The sequence below is a fragment of the Watersipora subatra genome, chromosome 1, assembly GCF_963576615.1.
Source record: "Watersipora subatra chromosome 1, tzWatSuba1.1, whole genome shotgun sequence".
Taxonomy (NCBI): Eukaryota; Metazoa; Bryozoa; class Gymnolaemata; order Cheilostomatida; family Watersiporidae; genus Watersipora; species Watersipora subatra.
Window position 1 is genome coordinate 25683696 of NC_088708.1, and position 22138 is coordinate 25705833.

Below are 22138 nucleotides of genomic sequence, written 5' to 3' on the forward strand. Positions count from 1 at the left end.
TAATACGACTTGTGCTATGGCTACGGCAAAAAGCAAGGAGATAAAAAGTAAGTAAGAAGAACTTATAGCTCAAATTTCTTAATAGTTCTAAAGAAATGAAGGATAAATTATGTATATGGACACACACACACACACACACACACATATATATATATATATATATATATATATATATATATATATATATATATATATATATACACATATATATAAGTGGTTAGGCCTACTACTAACAGCACTCTACGCTGTAAAAAGTGCGGAGTGTTATAATTACCTAGAGTGTTGGAATAGGTTAATGTTACTTATCTTTCTTCTAGATTGATGTTTCACTCTAGGGTCAAAACAGGTCTGTTTCGTGCTAGTGCACTTTTCAGGTGACTTGCGTTAAAATCACGTTTTAACGCAAGTCACCTAAAGAGTGCACCAGCACGAAACAGACCTGTCTTAACCCCAGAGTAAAACATCAACCTGGAAGAAAGATAAGTAACATTAACCTATTCCAACACTCTAGGTAGTTATATATATATATATATCATACCTTCTTTGCTACAGTTGAGAAGCAGCATGTTTTTGATATAGTACTAGCATATATATCAAGAAAATAAGTTTGTGTTTTAAATAGTATATAAAGTTACACGGTAATAACAATATAATAAATAGATACAAATGATATAGTGGCTACAAACAATATAGTAGATACAAACAAAATAGTAGATCCCAACAATATAATAGATACCAAAGATATGGTATATATCAACAATACTGTAAATATGAGCAAAATAGTAGATGTAAATAGTATAGCAGATACGAACAATATAGTAGATAGTAACATTATAGTAGATAGTAACATTATAGTAGATATCAGTAATATAATAAATACCAACAATTCAGTAGATACTAACAGTATAGTAGATACTAACAATATAGTAGATACTAACAATACAGTAGATACCAACAATACAGTAGATACTAACAATAGAGTAGATACCAACAATACAGTAGATACTAACAATAGAGTAGATACCAACAATAGAGTAATTACCAACAATATAGTAGATATTAACAATATAGTAAATACTAACAATATGGTAGATACTAACAGTATAGTAGATACTAACAATATAGTAGATACTAACAGTATAGTAGATACCAACAATACAGTAGATACTAACAATAGAGTAGATACCAACAATATAGTAGATATTAACAATATAGTAAATACTAACAATATGGTAGATACTAACAATATAGTAGATACCAACAATACAGTAGATACAAATAAAGAGGCTACTTTTACTCATTAAATTTTTATATTTATACTGAATGGTCAATATTGTGCCTTTACTTTACAGAATTGAGAGCACAGAAAACTAAATACAAAAGATTGGGCAATCTCAAGCTTGTTGCTGAATATGCTAACTCCATCGGCAACCTCTGCTTAGAAATAGGTGCAGTAGTTGACCCTTTGCATGTGTTTTGCTTACACTGTTGCGCGGTGACCATTCCTGAATCAATTGATTTTCGATTTGTCACCTTATACTATAATGGACTTTAAATACGGTCAACCCTCAAGATGTAAAGTTAATCTGTTTCGATATTTGGTTCCATGTTGAAAAAATCGTGTTAAAGCAGTTATTTTTCTAAGAATACATGATATTTTATTCAAGTTGTTCTGTTACCCAAAAACAACAAAAAGTACCTGAAATATTTACATATAGCATTAAAACAAATGCATTATTATAAAACTGTCTAAATTATATATTTAAAGACGTAAATTATATGAAATAATTAAATATTAAAGAAATAATTAGTAAAAAGCCATTTTCGTTGTTACGAGCGTATTCGGCAATACTTATGTTCGAAGGTAGTGTAGTTGGGAATAGGACAATGGGGCATAACTTGAACATGAGATAGTTTCAAATACTTTAATTTACAATAAAGCTTTTATTTGAACGCCACCTTTATTTGAACATCACTTCTAAAAGAACGCCACTATAAAGGAAGGGTTAAAAAATACAACACCACCCTTTAATTGAAAACCATCCCTATTTGTCCACCACGTTGACATTCTTTGATTTTTATCAAACCATAATAAAAATGATCAGTAGAAGTGTTCACAAAATATTGCTAATAACGACTTGGTGACATCAATAACAGTTGGTTCTTTAGTTGTTAATGTAGCAGTTGCTATGGTTTTAGTGACGGTGAACCTGAGAAAATCGATCATCACAATCATCAGAACTACACTTTAATTCAAAGTCACTTACGTCTAAATCATATCCATTGTTTTCAGATTCGTCCATAATGTGGTTTACAATCTCACCTGAAGACTTCAAAGCGTTTTGATGAACAATGAGAATACTCTACACCGTATGATGTAAACACGTAATAGCAGCCATTATCATGGCGTATTCTAGCTTTAAAATGTTAAAAAATGTTTAAAAATTAAAAGCGTTATGTCCGTTAACTCTAACTCCAAGGCTTTACAGTATTTTTTTTAAAGCGACACCATTGAAATACTTACAACCGCACCATGCTAATATTTTATAAAAAATAGTTCCTTGTTCATCTTGGTCTGAATCTTCGACGTATATAAAAATGGTTTAACAAAAATGCTGTAATGCCATCCGCACAAAGGAAAGTGTAACATATAGATGACATTAGCATTGCTTTGCCCATAAAAGAAATAAATTTATCTTCCAAAGATTGTCATGTGCTGGTTGAAAAATACAACGCCACCCATTATTTCAAAGCCACCTCTAATTAAATGCCACTATAGGAAAAGGGTAGAAAAATAGAGGGCCATGGCTTTCAAATAAAGTTTACGGTATATATGTTATATTATTGTAGTTATAGCTTTATTGTTAACCACGTTGTTTTCTTTTACTCACAATACTGTAATCTTTTGAAAAGCTTCAAACGTTGCATGATGGGATACTTCTTATGTTGAGACAAATATTTGCTTAAATTTTATGTTATAGTCCATGAAATTCATATATCGAGGCGATCCTAAATCGAGGTCTGACTATATTCACAGAATGATGTGTATTTCGCAGTGGTGATATGTTGGTGGATGTTTATGGAGCATCATCTAGACTTATTTGTGGCCGCTAAAATTAAAGAATTTTTGTTGCTTTATGATCGGTGTTTAATTATCCAATATTTGTTTAGCCATTGAAAATCTACCTTCAGTGACTAAGCAAAATAGGTTAATTACTTTAGGCACATGTTGTCATCATAGTTCATAAGCGACATTACAGCTGTATCCTTGTAAATGTTTTTCTTGTTCTGAAAATGAAGCTTGTCTTATAATTTACCTGATAAACAAGTAAGACTTTAGAATTCTGAGAAAGGAGCCATTGTATCTATGGTTGTATCTATGGTTATATCTATGGTTCGTGTACTGACAAGCTTGATAACATTTCCTTGTTAATCACCTACAAGCATGTGTTTCAGGAGAGTACAGGCAGGCCATAGATGAACACGAGACTGAGCTAGCAATCTGCCAAGATCTTAAAGATCCTGAGGGGGAAGCGGTGGCCTGTCGTAAACTAGGAGAATGTTATTTAGAATTGGTGGACTTAGAGCCAGCCAAAAAGGCAAGCTGGTGTGACTTGTACTCGTCCTTAATCTTGGTGCTCTGAAAATGTAGGCATGTTCCAGTCGTAGGAGCATAGCATATAATAAAAGTTGTTTTCAAGAAGCTACTATGGTGTTCATTATCTGTGAAGGTAATGACCAGTCTTGGCTCAGTTATGCATTAATTTAAACTTATCATTACTGCTATTGATATCTATGAAGTAACTTTATGGTAGAGAGCTGCTGTGACCTTGTTGTCTAAAACGCTTGACTTGCAAACAATAGGTTTGAATTTCCAGGAACATTAGGTTCAGTTTTCGATAAAGGCCACTGGTGGTGACAGGAATGACATTCATCCTTAACTTCCTCTCTGTAACTGGGCGCGTCTCCAGTTTCCCTTGCCATTTGGCTCAGATACGTGTATGTCCAGCCAAGATCATACAGCCATTGTTTGTGCAACATGGCTCTATAAACAACACACGTAGCCTCTGCTTGCAGCAAGCTAGGCAGACATACTTGATCTTCGGCGTATTACTCACATAACTTCACGGTGTTGGTGAAAGACCATCTAAGCGCACTTCCCATACAAGATCTCACATCAAAGAATACGAAATTAAACATGTGTATCTGTTGTCTACTTGTCACAGAAGTAAACACTCTATGGACTCCAAAACTAACAATTTCTCAAAAGGGCTGTCATTTTTCCTATTGAGATTGTAGCTTGATATTGTGGATAAAATGTATATACATAATTCTAACTATATAACATAATTACCGGTATATATCTAATATAATTATAAGATTAAATGGCTGGCTCAGATTTTTATTTTGACAAAAGTTACTGATTCTTTGCTGTCATTACTTTGTGTACGGAGTATCTGGACATCACATTTAGCTCCATCATATGATGATCAGTTGGAGCAGCGCTCGAAAAATCAAATTTACAGCATTTTTTACTAAGTCATTTTTTTCAGATTGAATGTTGCTATATTATATTTCTACTTTTAGTGGTCTTATTGCATGTCGTTACTTGCACTTGATACTTGAATTAGAATTTAATCGATGTAATTTGTGTAATTTAGTTCAGTGGCTGCTAAGTCTTTTTTAATCTATGAGTATCCCAATTTAAATGATGAGCTGATCTTATGAATGATAGGTAACATAGTGACTATGATGACAAATCTATATTTCTCAAAGTTTGTGTTGTGTGTGTAATTTAAGCTATAACTATTAAAATCTTGGAATAAAGAATCCGTATTGCTGAAGGTTTGATCTCAGACCCTCCGGTTTTACCAGTCTAACACCTTACCAATTCAGCCACAAGAGCTTAATGTATCCATTAGACGATATATGTCGCTATATGGGAGCGGATATGCTACCGCTTTCCGTTACAACGTAACGTGATGGTGCAACTCAAATTATCCATTGGCAATGTGCCAGGCTAACAGCAAATGGCAGGCAACTCTCATTACCTTTCGTTGTTTATAAGCTGATATTTACTAGCTGTGCAACGCCGGGTTGCACAGTTAGTAACTACCTAAAGCATACCGTTTAGGGCACTTTAGACTGACGTGCCTTGCGTTTCATTAAATTAAGTTTTAATTTTACAATGAAAACTGGTGTGGCATTGAACTTCATTGCATGAGCCATGACCTGTAGCCTTTGAACTGAAAACTAAGTAGAATATTAGTTAAGAAACATCTTTTGATGAACTAAAATAGTTGAAATGTTTCATGTATTCTTTTTCTGTTGGATAGAAAAAGAGGACAATTATATATTTTGCGGTTTGCGACTATTAGTATGCAGCTATTCATGCTGTGTTCACAGCCACTCACTGAACATCTTCCGAAATTTGCTTCAAAAGCATTTGCTGGGAATTAAGAAAACAGCTCACAAATATATGTACCATCACCGTCTTTCAAATAAAGAGATTTAATGCACTGAGACAATCATTTTATGTGGTTAGAGTTACGCGTACACATGTTCTAATGTCAATACCTTCCTTGTTGTTTAGGAGAAAGAGATATATGCAAGTTCTTAGAACAAAGATTATTGGTTCGCTAATTGAGAATGTACAAAATATCTCAATTTTGCTCAATAGCTCAATTTTTATTTCAAAAATATACACAGGCAGATATGTCTGTATATTTTCACTCCTTTAGCTGATATACAGTTGAAGGTTTTGCTCCTTCACATACATACAGCAATTCTGATGTTATGCTGTAGATTCATAGCCATTTCTATTTATGTTCCCCTTCGCTATGCCTTTAATGTATGTATGTTCTGCGTTTTTCATCATTAGAGTGGATGTCAGTGTAGACTTTGACCGGACCTTTTCTGATTGCAGTATGTGAACAAATATCTTGAATTAGCAAAAGCGCTTCCCAAGGAAATAGAATTGCAAAGAGCATATGTTACAATGGGCCGGTTACTTCTCGTTGAGATACCTACTCTCTTTGCTGGCACAACAAAAAGAAAACAGAGGTAAAGAATTAAAACTACCGTCTTCACCTGTGCAGAAGTATGTTGATGATTATCTTTGTATGCAATTTTGTATTATGGTATGACTCACCAAGTCAGATACCTACCAAGCGCAAACAGATCAGAGACAGCTGAAGCTATGTTACTAGACTGTAAAAGAGTATACTACACACCAATCATTAAACGTGTAATGGTGCTTCTGGAACATCATAACTGTTAAACTTGAGCTGTTCCTGTTTCAAATAATTTGAATGTCCAAAAGAAGTTTAATATCAAAAAAGTAATGGATACAAAAAATATTTCCTTAAAATCATTACTAAGCATAGGGATCAACTCACCTAATATCTTAAATGTTTTTTCAAAAATATTTTGTTGATCTACTAGCTATATCATGTTAATTACATTTATACTTCTTCAGTTACAAGCTGCTAGATTATGTGTATACTAAGTTAGTATTATTTAATTTCGTATTTCTATTGCATATAGTGAGAGAAAGGCTGAGAATGCATTCATAAAGTCGCTGGAGTTGAGTGACAAACTGAAGGCATCTCTAAAAGGCTCGGAGTATCCAGAGATGCGGGCTGCTTCAATTCTCAACCTTGGTACCTATGTCTCCTGCATTTAATCGTGTATTCTGTGTTGATTATGTCAACAGTACTTCGTTGTATACTGTAATTTTATATGATTTACTATTTTTTTATTTACCGTACTCTTATTTGTCAGCTGTGCTCTCTTATATCTGCTGTACTCTCTAATGTCTACTGTACTCTCTTATATCCGCTGTATTTTTTATCTGCTGGATTCTCTTATATCTGTTATACTCTCATGTGTCTGTTATACTCTAATGTGTCTGTTATACTCTCATATATCTGTTATACTCTCATATATCTGTTATACTCTCATATATCTGTTATACTCTCATATATCTGTTATACTTTCATATATCTTTTGTACTCTCTTATATCTGTTGTACTCTCATATAGCTGTTATACTCTCTTATACCTGTTGTACTCTCATATATCTGTTATACTCTTTTATAGCTGGTATACTCTCATGTGTCTGTTATACTCTCATGTGTCTGTTATACTCTCATATATCTATTATACTCTCATATATCTATTATACTCTCATATATCTGTTATACTCTCATATATCTGTTATACTCTCATATATCTGTTGTACTCTCATATATCTGTTATACTCTCATATATCTGTTATACTCTCATATATCTGTTGTACTCTCATATATCTGTTGTACTCTCATATATCTGTTATACTCTCATATATCTGTTATACTCTCATATATCTGTTATACTTTCATATATCTTTTGTACTCTCTTATATATGTTATACTCTCTAATGTCTGTTATACTCTCATATATCTGTTGTACTCTCATATATCTGTTATACTCTCATATATCTGTTGTACTCTCATATATCTGTTATACTCTCATATATCTGTTATACTCTCATATATCTGTTATACTCTCATATATCTGTTATACTTTCATATATCTTTTGTACTCTCTTATATATGTTATACTCTCTAATGTCTGTTATACTCTCATATATCTGTTGTACTCTCATATATCTGTTATACTCTCATATATCTGTTGTACTCTCATATATCTGTTGTACTCTCATATATCTGTTGTACTCTCATATATCTGTTGTACTCTCATAGATTTGTTATACTCTCTTATATCTGCTGTACTCTTTTATATCTGCTATACTCTCTTTTATCCTGCTTTACCCTTTTTATGTTTTCTATACCCTACTATGATTTTAGATAGCCTGTGCTAGTGTTGCGTTATTTTGATTTTTAATACAAAGTTTATAGATAAATTTTTATATTTTTAGGCCTTCTCGCAGAGCTGAAAGGGGAGAACAAAGAAGCTATCGCCAATCTCACAAACGCTGCCACAATTTCCCGGTACACTTATGTGAATTGTTATTCTTTGATTAAAACTACATTTTAGTTTATATAGCCATTTTTGAGTTGGGGTTAGCACAAGCCTTTGGGGTGAAACAACTTAATCTGTTAGCAAAATTACTAACCTGGTTTCTGCATTGTTCCCGCTGTAAGCTTGTTTACTGATCATCAAAGTTAAGCTGGTCGCCTGTGTGTTAGATGTCATAGTTATTCATTGGTCAGAGCTCATTCAATGATATCGTTCAAAGCTCTCTGCATTTTATCCAAAATACTGACTGCTCTATGGTTTTAGGTAGCTATTTGCTCGATGTTATATTTTTTGTGAGATGGCAGTTTGGTTGTTAATGCATTGGCTTTATTAGGAAGCACGGGCTGCATGACACGCTAGTCACATGCCTCAACAATAAGACAGACTTGCTAGTCAGACAGAAAGAGTTCTCTGAAGCTCGGGCCGTAGTGGAGGAGGCCCTCAGCCTTAGAAAGAGTGTAGAACTGAGTCATTTAGTGACTACTGTCAAAATGCTTGCCCAGGTATGTATTTGTAAAATACATAACAATTGTTTTACAGCTACTCTAGGGTAGGGGGTACAAAAATAGGTAAATACTATAACCATAGTTTAGATTTAGTTATATTAGTTACAATTAGTTTTCAGCGAAATTTTGTCTTATTGCTGGTTTATAGATAATTACTAAATCTGCAGCTATAAATCATTGCTTATAATTGTTGAAACGAGTTCAAATTGATGCACTCATAATTGCCAGAACAACCCACTGCATTGCTACAGCAACAAGCAACATCTCACTGCTCTCTTTCCCATGCTTTGGAAAAATGCCGATACACTGCTGCTGCAAATCTACCATCCTGTTTCATTTGCTTCTTATTTTTAATCATTGAATTGTCAGTCCTACACAGTTTTTTGAGCACCGTTTTTAAATGGTTCATTTGCTGTGTCTTTTGTCTTAACTCCACAATTAATTTTGTATATTCAGCAATATAGAATTAAATTTAAGTAACATTTATCATTAATTACTATCAATTATTACCATCAATTACTTTTATTAGTGTTAATAATTTTTAAATGTTTATTACATTTAATGTTACATACGTTTTGTAGATCGGCAATATGTGCATATGAAGCTCTTTGATATGTTGTGCAGGTGTCTGCTGAAATGGGAGATGTAGGGGTGGGCCTTGACAAGATTAAAGCCATCTTGAGAACAATGAAAAAGTTTCCAGAGAGGGAAGAGCTGATGCACGTAGCAACCAAATGTGAGTTTTTTTCGATAGTTTTGGATAGTCTATGATAAGCTCCTTTTTGATAAATTGTAGCCTGTAAGGCAATATTACTTTATAGGCAGTTTTTTAAAGTTAGCAGTGCAATAAGCCTGTGCAGTGAATTAGAATTGAAGATTCAGTATTGTCGCCAGCTACAAATTGAACTGCATGGTATAATAGAGTTGCATTGTTGAGTTTGGGATGAAGAGAAGTTTAAGTATTTTCACACATTTACTGTTTTCTACTTTAAAGTGTATAAGATTATATTGGCCAAAAGGAAACTGGCTGTTTCAAATGATGAGGCAAAGTGTGGAATATTTGAGAAGATTGGTGACTACTGCTGTGATATCACTGCTTACCATCATGCCTTGCTTTCATATCAGAAAACCGTAAGTTTCTCGCGCTTGTACGTTTGTATAAAACTAATGGTAACAATGCAAGTGACTTTACATAATATTCTACAGATCGTTATTCTAACACCTTTGATATCAACAGCATATATATATATATATATATATATATATATATATATATATATATATATATATATATATATATATATATATATATATATAATTTGATGCAAACAAATAACTCATACCTCATGCATTGCTACTTTCTTAGTGGTGCCTCCAAAGTAGGACTAAATGAAGAGGATAAAAAAATTGTGTATAGAGTTGCGATCTGAATTATCTCTGACAGTGAAACAGCTTGTTGCTCAGAGAAGTGTTAGTATGAGAAAACAGCTGCTGTCAGAGCTAGAGATAGAAAAAAGGTCACGTAGCAGGTGCATGTAGAACCATGTTCATCAGAAGTGTCATAGATGTTTTGAAGATGGCAGAGTGTCATCACGCTTGAGGAGGAAGCTTTTGTTGAGTCTAACACGCTCACTAAAGTGGTGAAGAAGCCTAGATGTAAGATATGTACTCTCGAAGATCTCAGCTGCTGCAATCCGCAATAGCATGTTTACATTAAAAATATTGAGCAGGCCTCTTTTAAGTAATTGCTAAACAACAGCAATCTAGTGCTCAAACCCACCAGAACCATTTTTTTGTTTGAGATCAACTCACTGACCTACAGTATCGCTGATACTCTCTGAGAGAAGTGGGTTAGACTGACTCCTGCATGGCATCAAGAGTATACCACACTGACCTACAGTATCGCTGATACTCTCTGAGAGAAGTGGGTTAGACTGACTCCTGCATGGCATCAAGAGTATACCATACTGACCTACAGTATCGCTGATACTCTCTGAGAGAAGTGGGTTAGACTGACTCCTGTATGGCATCAAGAGTATACCATACTGACCTACAGTATCGCTGATATTCTCTGAGAGAAGTGGGTTAGACTGACTCCTGTATGGCATCAAGAGTATACCATACTGACCTACAGTATCGCTGATATTCTCTGAGAGAAGTGGGTTAGACTGACTCCTGTATGGCATCAAGAGTATACCATACTGACCTACAGTATCGCTGATATTCTCTGAGAGAAGTGGGTTAGACTGACTCCTGTATGGCATCAAGAGTATACCACACTGACCTACAGTATCGCTGATATTCTCTGAGAGAAGTGAGTTAGACTGACTCCTGTATGGCATCAAGAGTATACCACACTGACCTACAGTATCGCTGATACTCTCTGAGAGAAGTGGGTTAGACTGACTCCTGTATGGCATCAAGAGTATACCACACTGACCTACAGTATCGCTGATACTCTCTGAGAGAAGTGGGTTAGACTGACTCCTGTATGGCATCAACAGTATACCACACTGACCTACAGTATCGCTGATACTCTCTGAGAGAAGTGGGTTAGACTGACTCCTGCATGGCATCAAGAGTATACCATACTGACCTACAGTATCGCTGATATTCTCTGAGAGAAGTGGGTTAGACTGACTCCTGTATGGCATCAAGAGTATACCATACTGACCTACAGTATCGCTGATATTCTCTGAGAGAAGTGGGTTAGACTGACTCCTGTATGGCATCAAGCTTGAGTTGGAAACTGGAAACTGAAGTTTTAGAACAAAATCATAGCCTAAAAAATTAACAAAATCACCTAGATAAAAAATTTCCTTTGCCGGATCCTGTAAACTACGACTGCTAGGTTCTGAAAAAAATTGCTCATGACATCCACACTGATTGCTTAAAAGGGTTAATGAACAATCACCATAACATTGTGTCTCAGAGCTGAGGGCAGCGCATGACAAACTGTGCTGCCGCTGAGCCAGCCGTGACCCAAGCATTCTGATTAAAGAAGTTAATGTCGCCTCATACTACAAGTAAAGTGGTTAAAAAAGCTAATTTCGCTGCATACCAGAATGGCAAGCCAGTTGAGGAGTCAAATAGAACAGGATGATCATCCAGATTGCTTGAATAAGTGACAAACTATGCTAACAATGAAAGAGCCTAGTCAAGAGCTCGTTCCTTACTATATCAGCCCATAACCTGCTTGCCAACTATCCGGAAGCTAATACCGGGGATCATTGCTGACAAATTGGAAGAGGCTATTGGCCCATACATGACAGGTGCTCAGAAAAGTGGTAGCTGTAACACCCGAGGTGCTTTGAACCAACTGCTGGTAGATTAGACAGTCTCATGACAACAAAATGAAACATGACTTTGGCAATGTCATGGATTGATTACATGGGTATCAATTCAAGTGTGACACCAAAATTAACCATGTCTTCTACATTGATGACACAAAGCTGTATGCCATAAAAAGGGATACAGCTTGATCATTAATACAGGATACGGGAATCATTAATTCATCTTACAAGCCTTTGACATTAAAAAGTGTTGTAAATTAATTTTTAAAAAGCTATATGGCCTCAAAATGCCTGCAAGTACTATCAGGTACCATAGAAGGAAGATAAAGTATTTAAACATTACCCAGAGCAGTATGAACCAGGACTCTGAGGTCTATCAAACAGTTTTCACCAAATATAAAAAGCTTATTGGACAAATTTATGAAAGTGAACTCAATGACAAAAATCAGGTCAAGGCCATTTACTCCTATACCATACCTGTGGTGATGCACCTGGCTGGCATCATTAAGTGGACACAAATTGCTATCGTGGACTTGATTACAGCAACTAAAAAGCTACTAACTATGCATATGATTTTTACTACTAGACTATATCCATGTAGTAAAGATGGAGATAAAGGAAGTGGCCCTACTAGACTATATCCATGTAGTAAAGATGGAGATAAAGGAAGTGGCCCTACTAGACTATATCCATGTAGTAAAGATGGAGATAAAGGAAGTGGCCCTACTAGACTATATCCATGTAGTAAAGATGGAGATAAAGGAAGTGGCCCTACTAGACTATATCCATGTAGTAAAGATGGAGATAAAGGAAGTGGCCCTACTAGACTATATCCATGTAGTAAAGATGGAGATAAAGGAAGTGGCCCTACTAGACTATATCCATGTAGTAAAGATGGAGATAAAGGAAGTGGCCCTACTAGACTATATCCATGTAGTAAAGATGGAGATAAAGGAAGTGGCCCTACTAGACTATATCCATGTAGTAAAGATGGAGATAAAGGAAGTGGCCCTACTAGACTATATCCATGTAGTAAAGATGGAGATAAAGGAAGTGGCCCTACTAGACTATATCCATGTAGTAAAGATGGAGATAAAGGAAGTGGCCCTACTAGACTATATCCATGTAGTAAAGATGGAGATAAAGGAAGTGGCCCTACTAGACTATATCCATGTAGTAAAGATGGAGATAAAGGAAGTGGCCCTACTAGACTATATCCATGTAGTAAAGGTGGAGATAAAGGAAGTGGCCCTACTAGACTATATCCATGTAGTAAAGATGGAGATAAAGGAAGTGGCCGCATAAATGTGAAAGATGTTAAGAAAAGTGACGAACAAATTCTAAGATCTTACGCATCTTCAGTAGCAAGCTTGGATAAATTTTTAACTTAATTCCATTACGTTGCTGATACAAAAAAATCATTTTCAGGTTGAAATGATATCACATAGCGTTCCAAGTTTCTCCATGGCCAGGACCATCACCAAGTGTTAATGGTTGGGGATGTCCGGGAAATATACCAGTGATTGAACAGTCAGATCTGACAGCCAATCTTATATTTGAATTTATAAATGTATTCAAATTTTCACTCTGATTAACATTAAATACGGACTAACCATTAACATTTAGTTAATTACTATTGAATATTCAGTTTATTTTTAGCAATCTAGCAGTTTATTTTTAGACTCCTGTAAAACTCCTGTGAGACCTCTATGTAAACTCACCTTTATTTGAATGTCACCTTTAACATGTAGAACGCCACTATAGGAGAAGGGTTGAAAAATACAGTGGTATCCTTATACTACATCATTAAGTTCGGAGTTACTGCTTTTGAAAATCATAGAAAAAGACCCTTTGATAAATACGTGTAGTAATCATTATGTTTCGTATGCTTCTGCCACTCTTTGAATATTCTTGCTAGCTTCCACTTTCATTTGTAGAACCAGTGGCAGTGATTTATCAGCCCATGAAATGCTGTTAGATGTATTTAATTGTTGTAGTTGGACATTTTAAATGCCCTTAAAGCCAGTCATGATCGGCTGGCGCCCATCCTTGTCTCGATGGCGCGTACCTATCAGGACCTCAAGAACTATGCAGAGGCTATGAACTTCTTCGTTCAGGAGGCAATGATTCAGCAACAGCTTGGAAACTTTGAACAGGTCTGACAATAAGATATGATTGGTTGCTCAGTTAAGGTTCTTAAAGATCAACTTGCACATAGTTTTTAGTAAATTCTATCAGAAAGTATCGTATTTTATAATTTACGATTGTTCCTAATGTTTGAGGTGATCTGATTGCCAGGATTTTTCAAGATTAAAATTGATAAAACTTTCTTGCGGTTAAAACACTCAGATCAAACAAAAGTGGAGTTATGCCATCTATAATCTAAAATAGAGACGCGTAACGCTGCAACTTGAAAGCAATTGCTAATATCAACTTTAACAACTAACGAAGTTATTTTGCACATATTTTCCTTCTGAGCGTTTTAGCTGCGATCAAGTTTTGCCGATCTTAATCTTAAAACATCCTGACAGTCAGATCACCTCAAACTTAAAAAACAATCACGAATAATAGAAAACTGCTGATACTTTCTGATAAAATCTACTGAAATTTTGTGTAAGTTCAGGTGTAAGTTCGAAGGTCATATTCTCCCTTGTTAAGTGAACATTGGAGACTTACTGAGATTATGCACACTGTTGAATGTGTAATGAAATCACTGGTTCAAAAGTTACTAACCATCTAGTTAACATGATAAACTAGGCTCAGTTGGGTTGAGCTATTGCTGGATTAACTGGTCATTGTGAGCTTGGGATCATTTATGAAGCAAATTGATAAAACATGCTCGCGATTAAAATGCTTAGAAGACAAATATGTGCTGTACGGGGAATATATTTAATAACCTCATGAGAAATCTTCATATATAAACAGTAAGTGGAGGGTCACCCACCAATATGGGCTCAGTTGGAGTGATTGCCCTTGATTTTTAGTTTTTATATATACTAGTACTCTGGCTGTTTAGTGTGCCATGAGAGATTGTTTTGTGCCCCAATAAAGCACAGAGGTTTTTAAGAAGTCTACTAAGCAAGATCCAATAAGCAAGGTTTTTCGCTTTACGATGTGGAACATGATGTCTTTTTGCCCCGCCATACATTTTTGTGCCGTCGACAAAAATTTCTCTTGAAATTCAAATTTGGAAGTTGCTATGAGGAATACGTCAGAATAACGAAGATGTCGATATGCTATTAGCCGAAATCCCTCCCATAATGCATGAAAGTGATATGATTCTCGCTCTCTTTCAGTTCCGCATTCTTTGTGTTCCGTTAATGCTTGATATTGCGTGAAAGGAAATTTTATGGAAAGTAAGAGAAAATGGAAGTTTATAGTGAATTTCAATATTTAATATAATATTTACTATGAACATTAGTTTATTATTCATATACAATTTATTCATTATACATATATATGTATAATTCATTATACTTATATATAACTTTAATTCATTAGCCGTGTTTTTAATTCATTAGCCGTTTGATAACGACATCAAAGGAAGAAGTAAGAAAATGATTACCATTACAATGAAGCTAGAGTTGCTAGGTTAACTATAAGTTAACTATAGTTACTAAGGTTAATATACTATTTTATTACTAATTTGTAATAAGTACAGTTTGTATATAAAATTTTGACTGTTTTCACATAGGGGTGTTTGCATTAGATAGGTTTCTATACCCCTCTACGACATTTTTGCCTTGCAATGCCAACACCGGAATGAATTAATGTCGTATGGCGGGTGTCTACTGTATGTGCATTCTAAAATCCTAGAAGATTAGCGATTAGCACAAGTAGGAGCATTCCGGACTGCGGAGCCAAATGATGCGAGTTCGAATCCTCTATGATGAAATGTTTTTCCCAGTCTTAATCCGTGGCTTCGGACAGGCAGACAGGCAAGGCTCTTATTATAAAAAATATTTTTTATTTCATTCAACCCTCTTGTCTTATTACTTTTAAGTAGATAATTTAAAGTTGCAAATGGACGGGTTGTTGAGCATGAGTTTTTCTGTTACAATTCCTTGTTGGTGGTAAATTATTACTGTGTACACACATCCTCACTTAGAACTTTTTAACAACAATAATTTGACCATCAAAATGGTATTTTCAAATCACCCAGTGTACTTTCACCTTTACTAATAATAATGTATACGAGCCTGCAGCATCAACATGATTCCTCCTTGTCTCAGCGTCCAACCACTATTGTTTGCTGTTATTATATGTGCAGGTAAATAGTCTACAATATTAGTAATACTGTATATTACTGACTGACAGCAGTGCTAGGTGTAGACGGTGGCGTTTATCAACTGATGAGTTCAACACTGGTTGATTTTAGGCTGCCAAGTCTATTCTGAATGTAGCCAACTGCATGGAAAACAACAACTCAAGCATTGATATGATTCAACAGTGTTATAACAAGGCCGAGAGTCACGCGCGAAAGTCTAACAATACAAACCTACTTGTGAGTTGTTGTTGTAAGATTCACTCCCAGCCTTACGGCGATGCTATACTAGATCTACGTATATACTCCAGAGCACTAGCAATTGCTAAGGGATACGAAAATTTTTTGTGTAGCAATGAATATCTGTTAGGGCTAGTGGTGCCATGGAAAGACAAATTTGCATTCTAGAACCTTCTTTCAACAATCAATGATTTAGCTGATTTCTTTTAGCTGACTTGTACACTGAGGACCCAGCAGGGTGTATCGTATGTTGTGCTATTATTAATCAGGAATGTTTCATTTGACAATATCTGATTCTCCTTTTATGGGAGAATTCTTCTTCGAAAAACTTTCATAGCTGTTTGGTCTTATCCTTCACTTTCACCGCGGACGTTTGCTTGTGGTCTTGACCGTCTTGTATTCCTTGGTGATCTATAGATGCTGGTGCTCAAGAATTTTCGGGATTCTATGGCTGCTCTCGATTGCCATGAGAAGAGAGAAGATTGTTGTCGTAAAATTGAGCAGGTCGCGCAGGACTTTGGTGTTTCCACTGAGAGCCAGGATGAAAGCCAAGATGTTGGCAGTGAAAGCAGCGTACGTCGAATTGAGCTCTAATATGTTTTATCTTTGGTTTGCTCTAATTTTGCGAGCATTACATCGATCTCAATGGTAATGAAAACTTTAGCTCATGCCCTTCTGGGGTCTGACTACTACATTAAATTAAACAGTTTCTTTGATATCTAGTATCTCATTGCAATGATTTCTCATTGAAACATCTATGCCACTCCTTAGGATTTAATGTTATATATATTTTTTTCATCATACTAGTTGGTTTGAACTAGTTTTTATCTATCACAAGAAGAGAGCATTTTATTCTTTCAATATTAGTGTCCTAATTCTATTACTCAGCAATACCTTTATAGGATGGAGGGTTTGAGCTGTCAGACCACTCGTCTGATGAGGAAAGGGAGACGGAGGTTGTGACTTCAAGTAGATGCAAACCATTTAAAATCTCGGTGAGTTCGTCTGCCGAATATAAGTACCCACTCCTCTCTCAAAGTCTCACCTGCTCCCTCAAAGTCTTACTTCCTCCCTCAAAGTCTTACCTGTTCTCTCAAAATCTTACTTCCTCCCTCAAAGTCTTACCTGTTTTCTCAAAGTCTTACCTCTTCTCTAAAAGTTTTACCTCCTCTCTCAAAGTTTTACCTCCTCTCTCAAAGTCTTACCTTTCTCAGTCTTACCTCCTCTCTCAAAGTCTTACTCCCTCTCTCAAAGTCTTACCTCCTCTCAAAGTCTTACCTCTCTCAAAGTCTTACCTCCTCCCTCAAAGTGTTACCTCTTCTCTAAATGTTTTGCTTCCTCTCTCAAAGTCTTACTCCCTCTCTCAAAGTCTTACTTCCTATCTCAAAGTTTTACCTCTTCTTTCAAAGTCTTACCTGTTCTCTCAAAGTCTTACCTTTTCTCTCAAAGTCTTACCTCTTCTCTAAAAGTTTTACCTCCTCTCTCAAAGTTTTACCTCTTCTCTCAAAGTTTTACCTCCTCTCTCAAAGTCTTACTTCTTCTCTCAAAGTCTTACCTCCTCTCTCAAAGTCTTACCAGTACTTTTCTGGTTTTCAGTTTTGATCATATCAATACTGTAAAAACATCAGTTCTTTCAACTGCAATCTTAAAGCAAGCAGATTTTTGCAAGGTGTTTGGCTGATTGCAGAGAAATGAGATTGGAGAGACGAAACTTCACCAAGCTGTGATCAAGGGCAAGAAAGAAACAGTCATAGAGCTACTCAACAAGGTGAACTCGATGATTGAGACCGATGAGTTTGTTAGCCTAAGTCTCTAACTTGACTAGCACATGTAGATGAATTGCTTTTTATAGGGTCATCCTACCGATGTGCGAGATCATGCGGGCTGGTTACCAATTCATGAGGCAGCCGTGCACAATCATGTACATATCGCAGAATTATTAGTTGCTGAAGGAACAGACATTAATGATCGTGCAGGTACAGTTGGACTTTGAGGTTGGCTATTGTTAGTTACTTACTTGTTTATCCCACTTACTAACGGGGAATATAACTTCCGGGATAGTAAACTAAGAGGGGTAAACTAACCAGTTCAATGTGTACAACTCTGCGTTGGTAGACAATGGTATTCAGAGAAAGTTAAATCAGTTAAATAGGTTGATTTCACAGGCAGCCTGATTGTCTCCTCCTTCTTAAATCGATATTTCAAGTAAATGTTTAGTAGTGCTTCATATGCCAAGCTCTTTGCTCAGTTCAATTTATTTGCTTTTCCCTGTTTACTATCAGGTGATCAAGGTATTACCCCCCTGCATGATGCATGCTCCTCTGGATGCACAGAAATGATTCAGTTTTTAATGGAGGCTGGAGCAAGTGTCATAGCCAAGGACAACGAGGTGGGTCGTACACAGCCATAAAGCAGCCATGATAGTCTAACTTTTGTATACAAATGTAGCGAGTCTTATTTAATGAACACATTTTGTGTGTGTTTTTCATGTGATACGGTGTACATTTACATGCGCCTATGTCTACTATTTGTAGAATAAGTACTCTCTGGACTGTCTGGTCGAGTACCTCCAACGTTCCTATGAGGAGCTTACAGCTGAACAGGTGTCAGAACTTGAAGAAGTTGAGTCAATGATAAGAACAGCAATGGTCCGCAAGGGGATAACTCCTAAATGCACGACTTTTAGGGAACAACTCAAGAAGCAGAGTAAGACCTATTCAATACGAAGTATAAATCTATTAATTTCTGTATCTCTTTCCTTGTCTCCCTCTTCGCCATTTTGTTCACTCTAGTACGCCAATAGTGTACTGACAATGGCCTGTGACATCGCCTTCACTCGAGTGCCATATCAAATGTGGATTGAATAAAAAGAACCATGATTATTTAATATGTTAAAATCCAATTAATGCAACTGGCTGGTTAGGGTAATTTAGATATTTTGGCCAACCAAACTTGCCCGGTTAGCTATAAGACTACTAATATTTGCTCAGCTTTTCTGTTTGATGTAAACATTTCAAAACAATTAAGTTCTGGTAATCTTTACTACAATGACAGCCGTGTCTGTTTGTCCATCCATCTGTCCGTCTGCTTGAAGTCACGACTGGATGTTGGGAAATATGATTGCATTGCATGAGATTCGAACACAGACATTTGACTTGCCGGCCAGGTTCACTACTATCTGCACCACCAGGTTCCCTTCCTGCATTTGGAAGTAATCTTGCCAATGCTTGTTACACATGATGGTCTCTCACGGTGTACCAGACTGCCAGGATACTAGTATTCCAAAGAACCTGCGCCTGTGTGTCAACTTTTTGCTTTTGCTTCTTTGAAGAGCTTTTAACTCCTGAAACTTTTTTGTTCCAGAGGATGACATAGCTAGTGAGATGCCTGTCATGTTACCCCATACAAAAGGGCAGGATGGTGGTAAAGACACTAGGTGAGCATGCTATCATGTTTCATCAATGTGTTGAGTTCAGGACTGAGAATGGAACATTGAGTTCAGGAGTTAGTGGCTGTTAAGTCACATCTCATACGCAATGCACCTTGCAGTAGAGTACAAAGGCTGAAGGTTTTATAGAATCTGTGCTAATTTTTACAATTTCATAAGTTTCAACAATGCTGTGTTGCAGCGCAGCAAGTTGTCACGGTGAATCTACATTCAACAGTCGTGTTCGATAGATATTGATTCAGTGTTCTAAAGTTACAGAGTTAATAAAAAAACAGAAGTGTAACATGAAAGCAATATGTTTTAAATAAATAATGTTTTTAAAACTAAACTAGTAACATCGAATTCGGTATAGATCTGTGGAAACAATGAAATGAAATACAAATCAAAAATACTTTCCTTTGTTAAGCAAATAATACTCTATATTTACATTTGATGCCGAACAATTATTGGTCTAACGATAATTGATCCAATTCCAATATGTCCAAAGCTAATTTGTTTAAAATCGACTCGTTTAATTGTACGATTGGTCCAACAAAGCGACTGGTCTAAAACTAATTCATCCAAATAAGCGATATATCTAATTACCTTTAGGAGTAGTTTGTGACAAAATGGAGTCTCCTGTCTCCTAATGCCGAGCTCAAAAAAAGATATTGGAATGTGAAGAGAGGATCTTGACTGATTTTAGCAAGAAGGACAATAATGCTATTTTAGAGTTTCTACGTGCACTGGCATATAATACCTACTAGCACTGGCATATAATACCTACTAGCACTGGCATATAATACCTACTAGCACTGGCATATAATACCTACTAGCACTGGCATATAATACCTACTAGCACTGGCATATAATACCTACTAGCACTGGCATATAATACCTACTAGCACTGGCATATAATACCTACTAGCACTGGCATATAATACCTACTAGCACTGGCATATAATACCTACTAGCACTGGCATATAATACCTACTAGCACTGGCATATAATACCTACTAGCACTGGCATATAATCTAGGATTTGGGCTAGCAGTATAATTATAATATTGTTTATTATGTTAAGTTTTTATTTCCTTTTAGTATTTTTGAAGTCCTTTTTGTACACAAAAATCACCTGAATTACATTTATTCCAATAACATTTTTGGCAGAATATAGGCCTCTCATATAAGTTTTCATATTTTTATCCTTGAATTTTAAACTAATTATCATTCGGCTAAATGGTATGTTGGACGCATCAGTTTTAGACTAAATGTCTTTGGATGAATCGGTCTATTTGACTAATCGTCGTTAGACCTATTGTACCAAATCCACATGCATTAGATACATATGTGATCTCAAAGTTTCTACACATAGTTGTGAACTCGCTGTAAACATATTGTAATCTCATTGAGGTATAAGTTAGAATTTTACATTGCAGCTTGCAGGAGGACTACCTTCCAGCTCCGTTCTCTCCCAGAGTTTCTGCCACTGAAATGTACAAATCTGCCTTAGCAAATGTGAGAAAATCTGCTAAAAGAGCTGTCTTACCCTACACGTCTAGTCGAGACCGGGATGAAGGGGATACTGGACCAGCCCTCCTTCCTCAGGAGGGAGACGGAAACCTTCTTTCCACAGGAGATTGGCTCGTGAATGACTATGCGAAGTCACCTGTTGAAAAGAAACCAAGAGTTAGCAAACCTTTTAGCTATAAAAAGAGGTTTGATGTTTACTGTTAGGGTTTGTCTGTCCTTTCTACTACTCGCGCTAGCCATTCTGTGCATCTGTACATCTGTACAGTAAAAGTCTGTATGTGCTCTATCTACTACTCATGTTAATCATGCTGTATATGTATTCATTGTTAAGTGTTTTTGGGCCCTGCACACTGATACTTTGTCTCGCTATGTCATCACAATCAACCATAAACCTATTAACTATACTATATGGCATAGTTAATAGGTCTATGCAATCAACTGAGTCCATTTTTAAATGTATTGTATGATGTGTCTTACTTCGCGGATTCATATTATACTGACCACTTATTTATTATTGACCTTAGTCTAGCTCTCTTTTCTGAACCGAGATGTGAGTCGGTTATCTAACTGGTTCTCCTTAAAATTCAAATTCAATAACAATTAGTTTGTCAAATCTTAGGTGAGACTGGGCAACATATATATCTTTTGATGTGTGCCGTTTTTGTTTGCACTTCAAGTTGCTCCCAACTCTGTCTCTTTCCTTGTGAGTTCCATATACAGTCAAACATGGATAACTCGAACTTCACGGGACCGAGCGAAAGTGTTCGAATTATCAGAGCGTTCAAGTTATCAGAGCACTGTCACAAGTCCATGTATTTACTTATTTATTAGTAGATACATGTACATATACAAACT

General features: G+C 35.9%; 1 protein-coding gene across 1 annotated transcript in view; it reads left to right on the plus strand.

The window, feature by feature from the left end:
• The window catches only part of LOC137402173 (tonsoku-like protein), a 26756-nt gene continuing 4618 nt past the window's right edge, over positions 1-22138 (plus strand). The window contains exons 1-19 of the mRNA XM_068088656.1: positions 1-47; positions 1353-1448; positions 3457-3599; positions 5927-6063; positions 6547-6662; positions 7921-7993; positions 8356-8524; positions 9152-9263; positions 9522-9658; positions 13818-13976; positions 16199-16324; positions 16742-16897; positions 17227-17319; positions 18012-18092; positions 18177-18300; positions 18607-18713; positions 18859-19030; positions 19688-19760; positions 21190-21468. Coding sequence (XP_067944757.1) covers positions 17-47; positions 1353-1448; positions 3457-3599; positions 5927-6063; positions 6547-6662; positions 7921-7993; positions 8356-8524; positions 9152-9263; positions 9522-9658; positions 13818-13976; positions 16199-16324; positions 16742-16897; positions 17227-17319; positions 18012-18092; positions 18177-18300; positions 18607-18713; positions 18859-19030; positions 19688-19760; positions 21190-21468 — 2384 coding nt within the window. The 5' untranslated portion in view covers positions 1-16. The remainder of the gene's footprint in view (positions 48-1352; positions 1449-3456; positions 3600-5926; positions 6064-6546; positions 6663-7920; positions 7994-8355; positions 8525-9151; positions 9264-9521; positions 9659-13817; positions 13977-16198; positions 16325-16741; positions 16898-17226; positions 17320-18011; positions 18093-18176; positions 18301-18606; positions 18714-18858; positions 19031-19687; positions 19761-21189; positions 21469-22138) is intronic.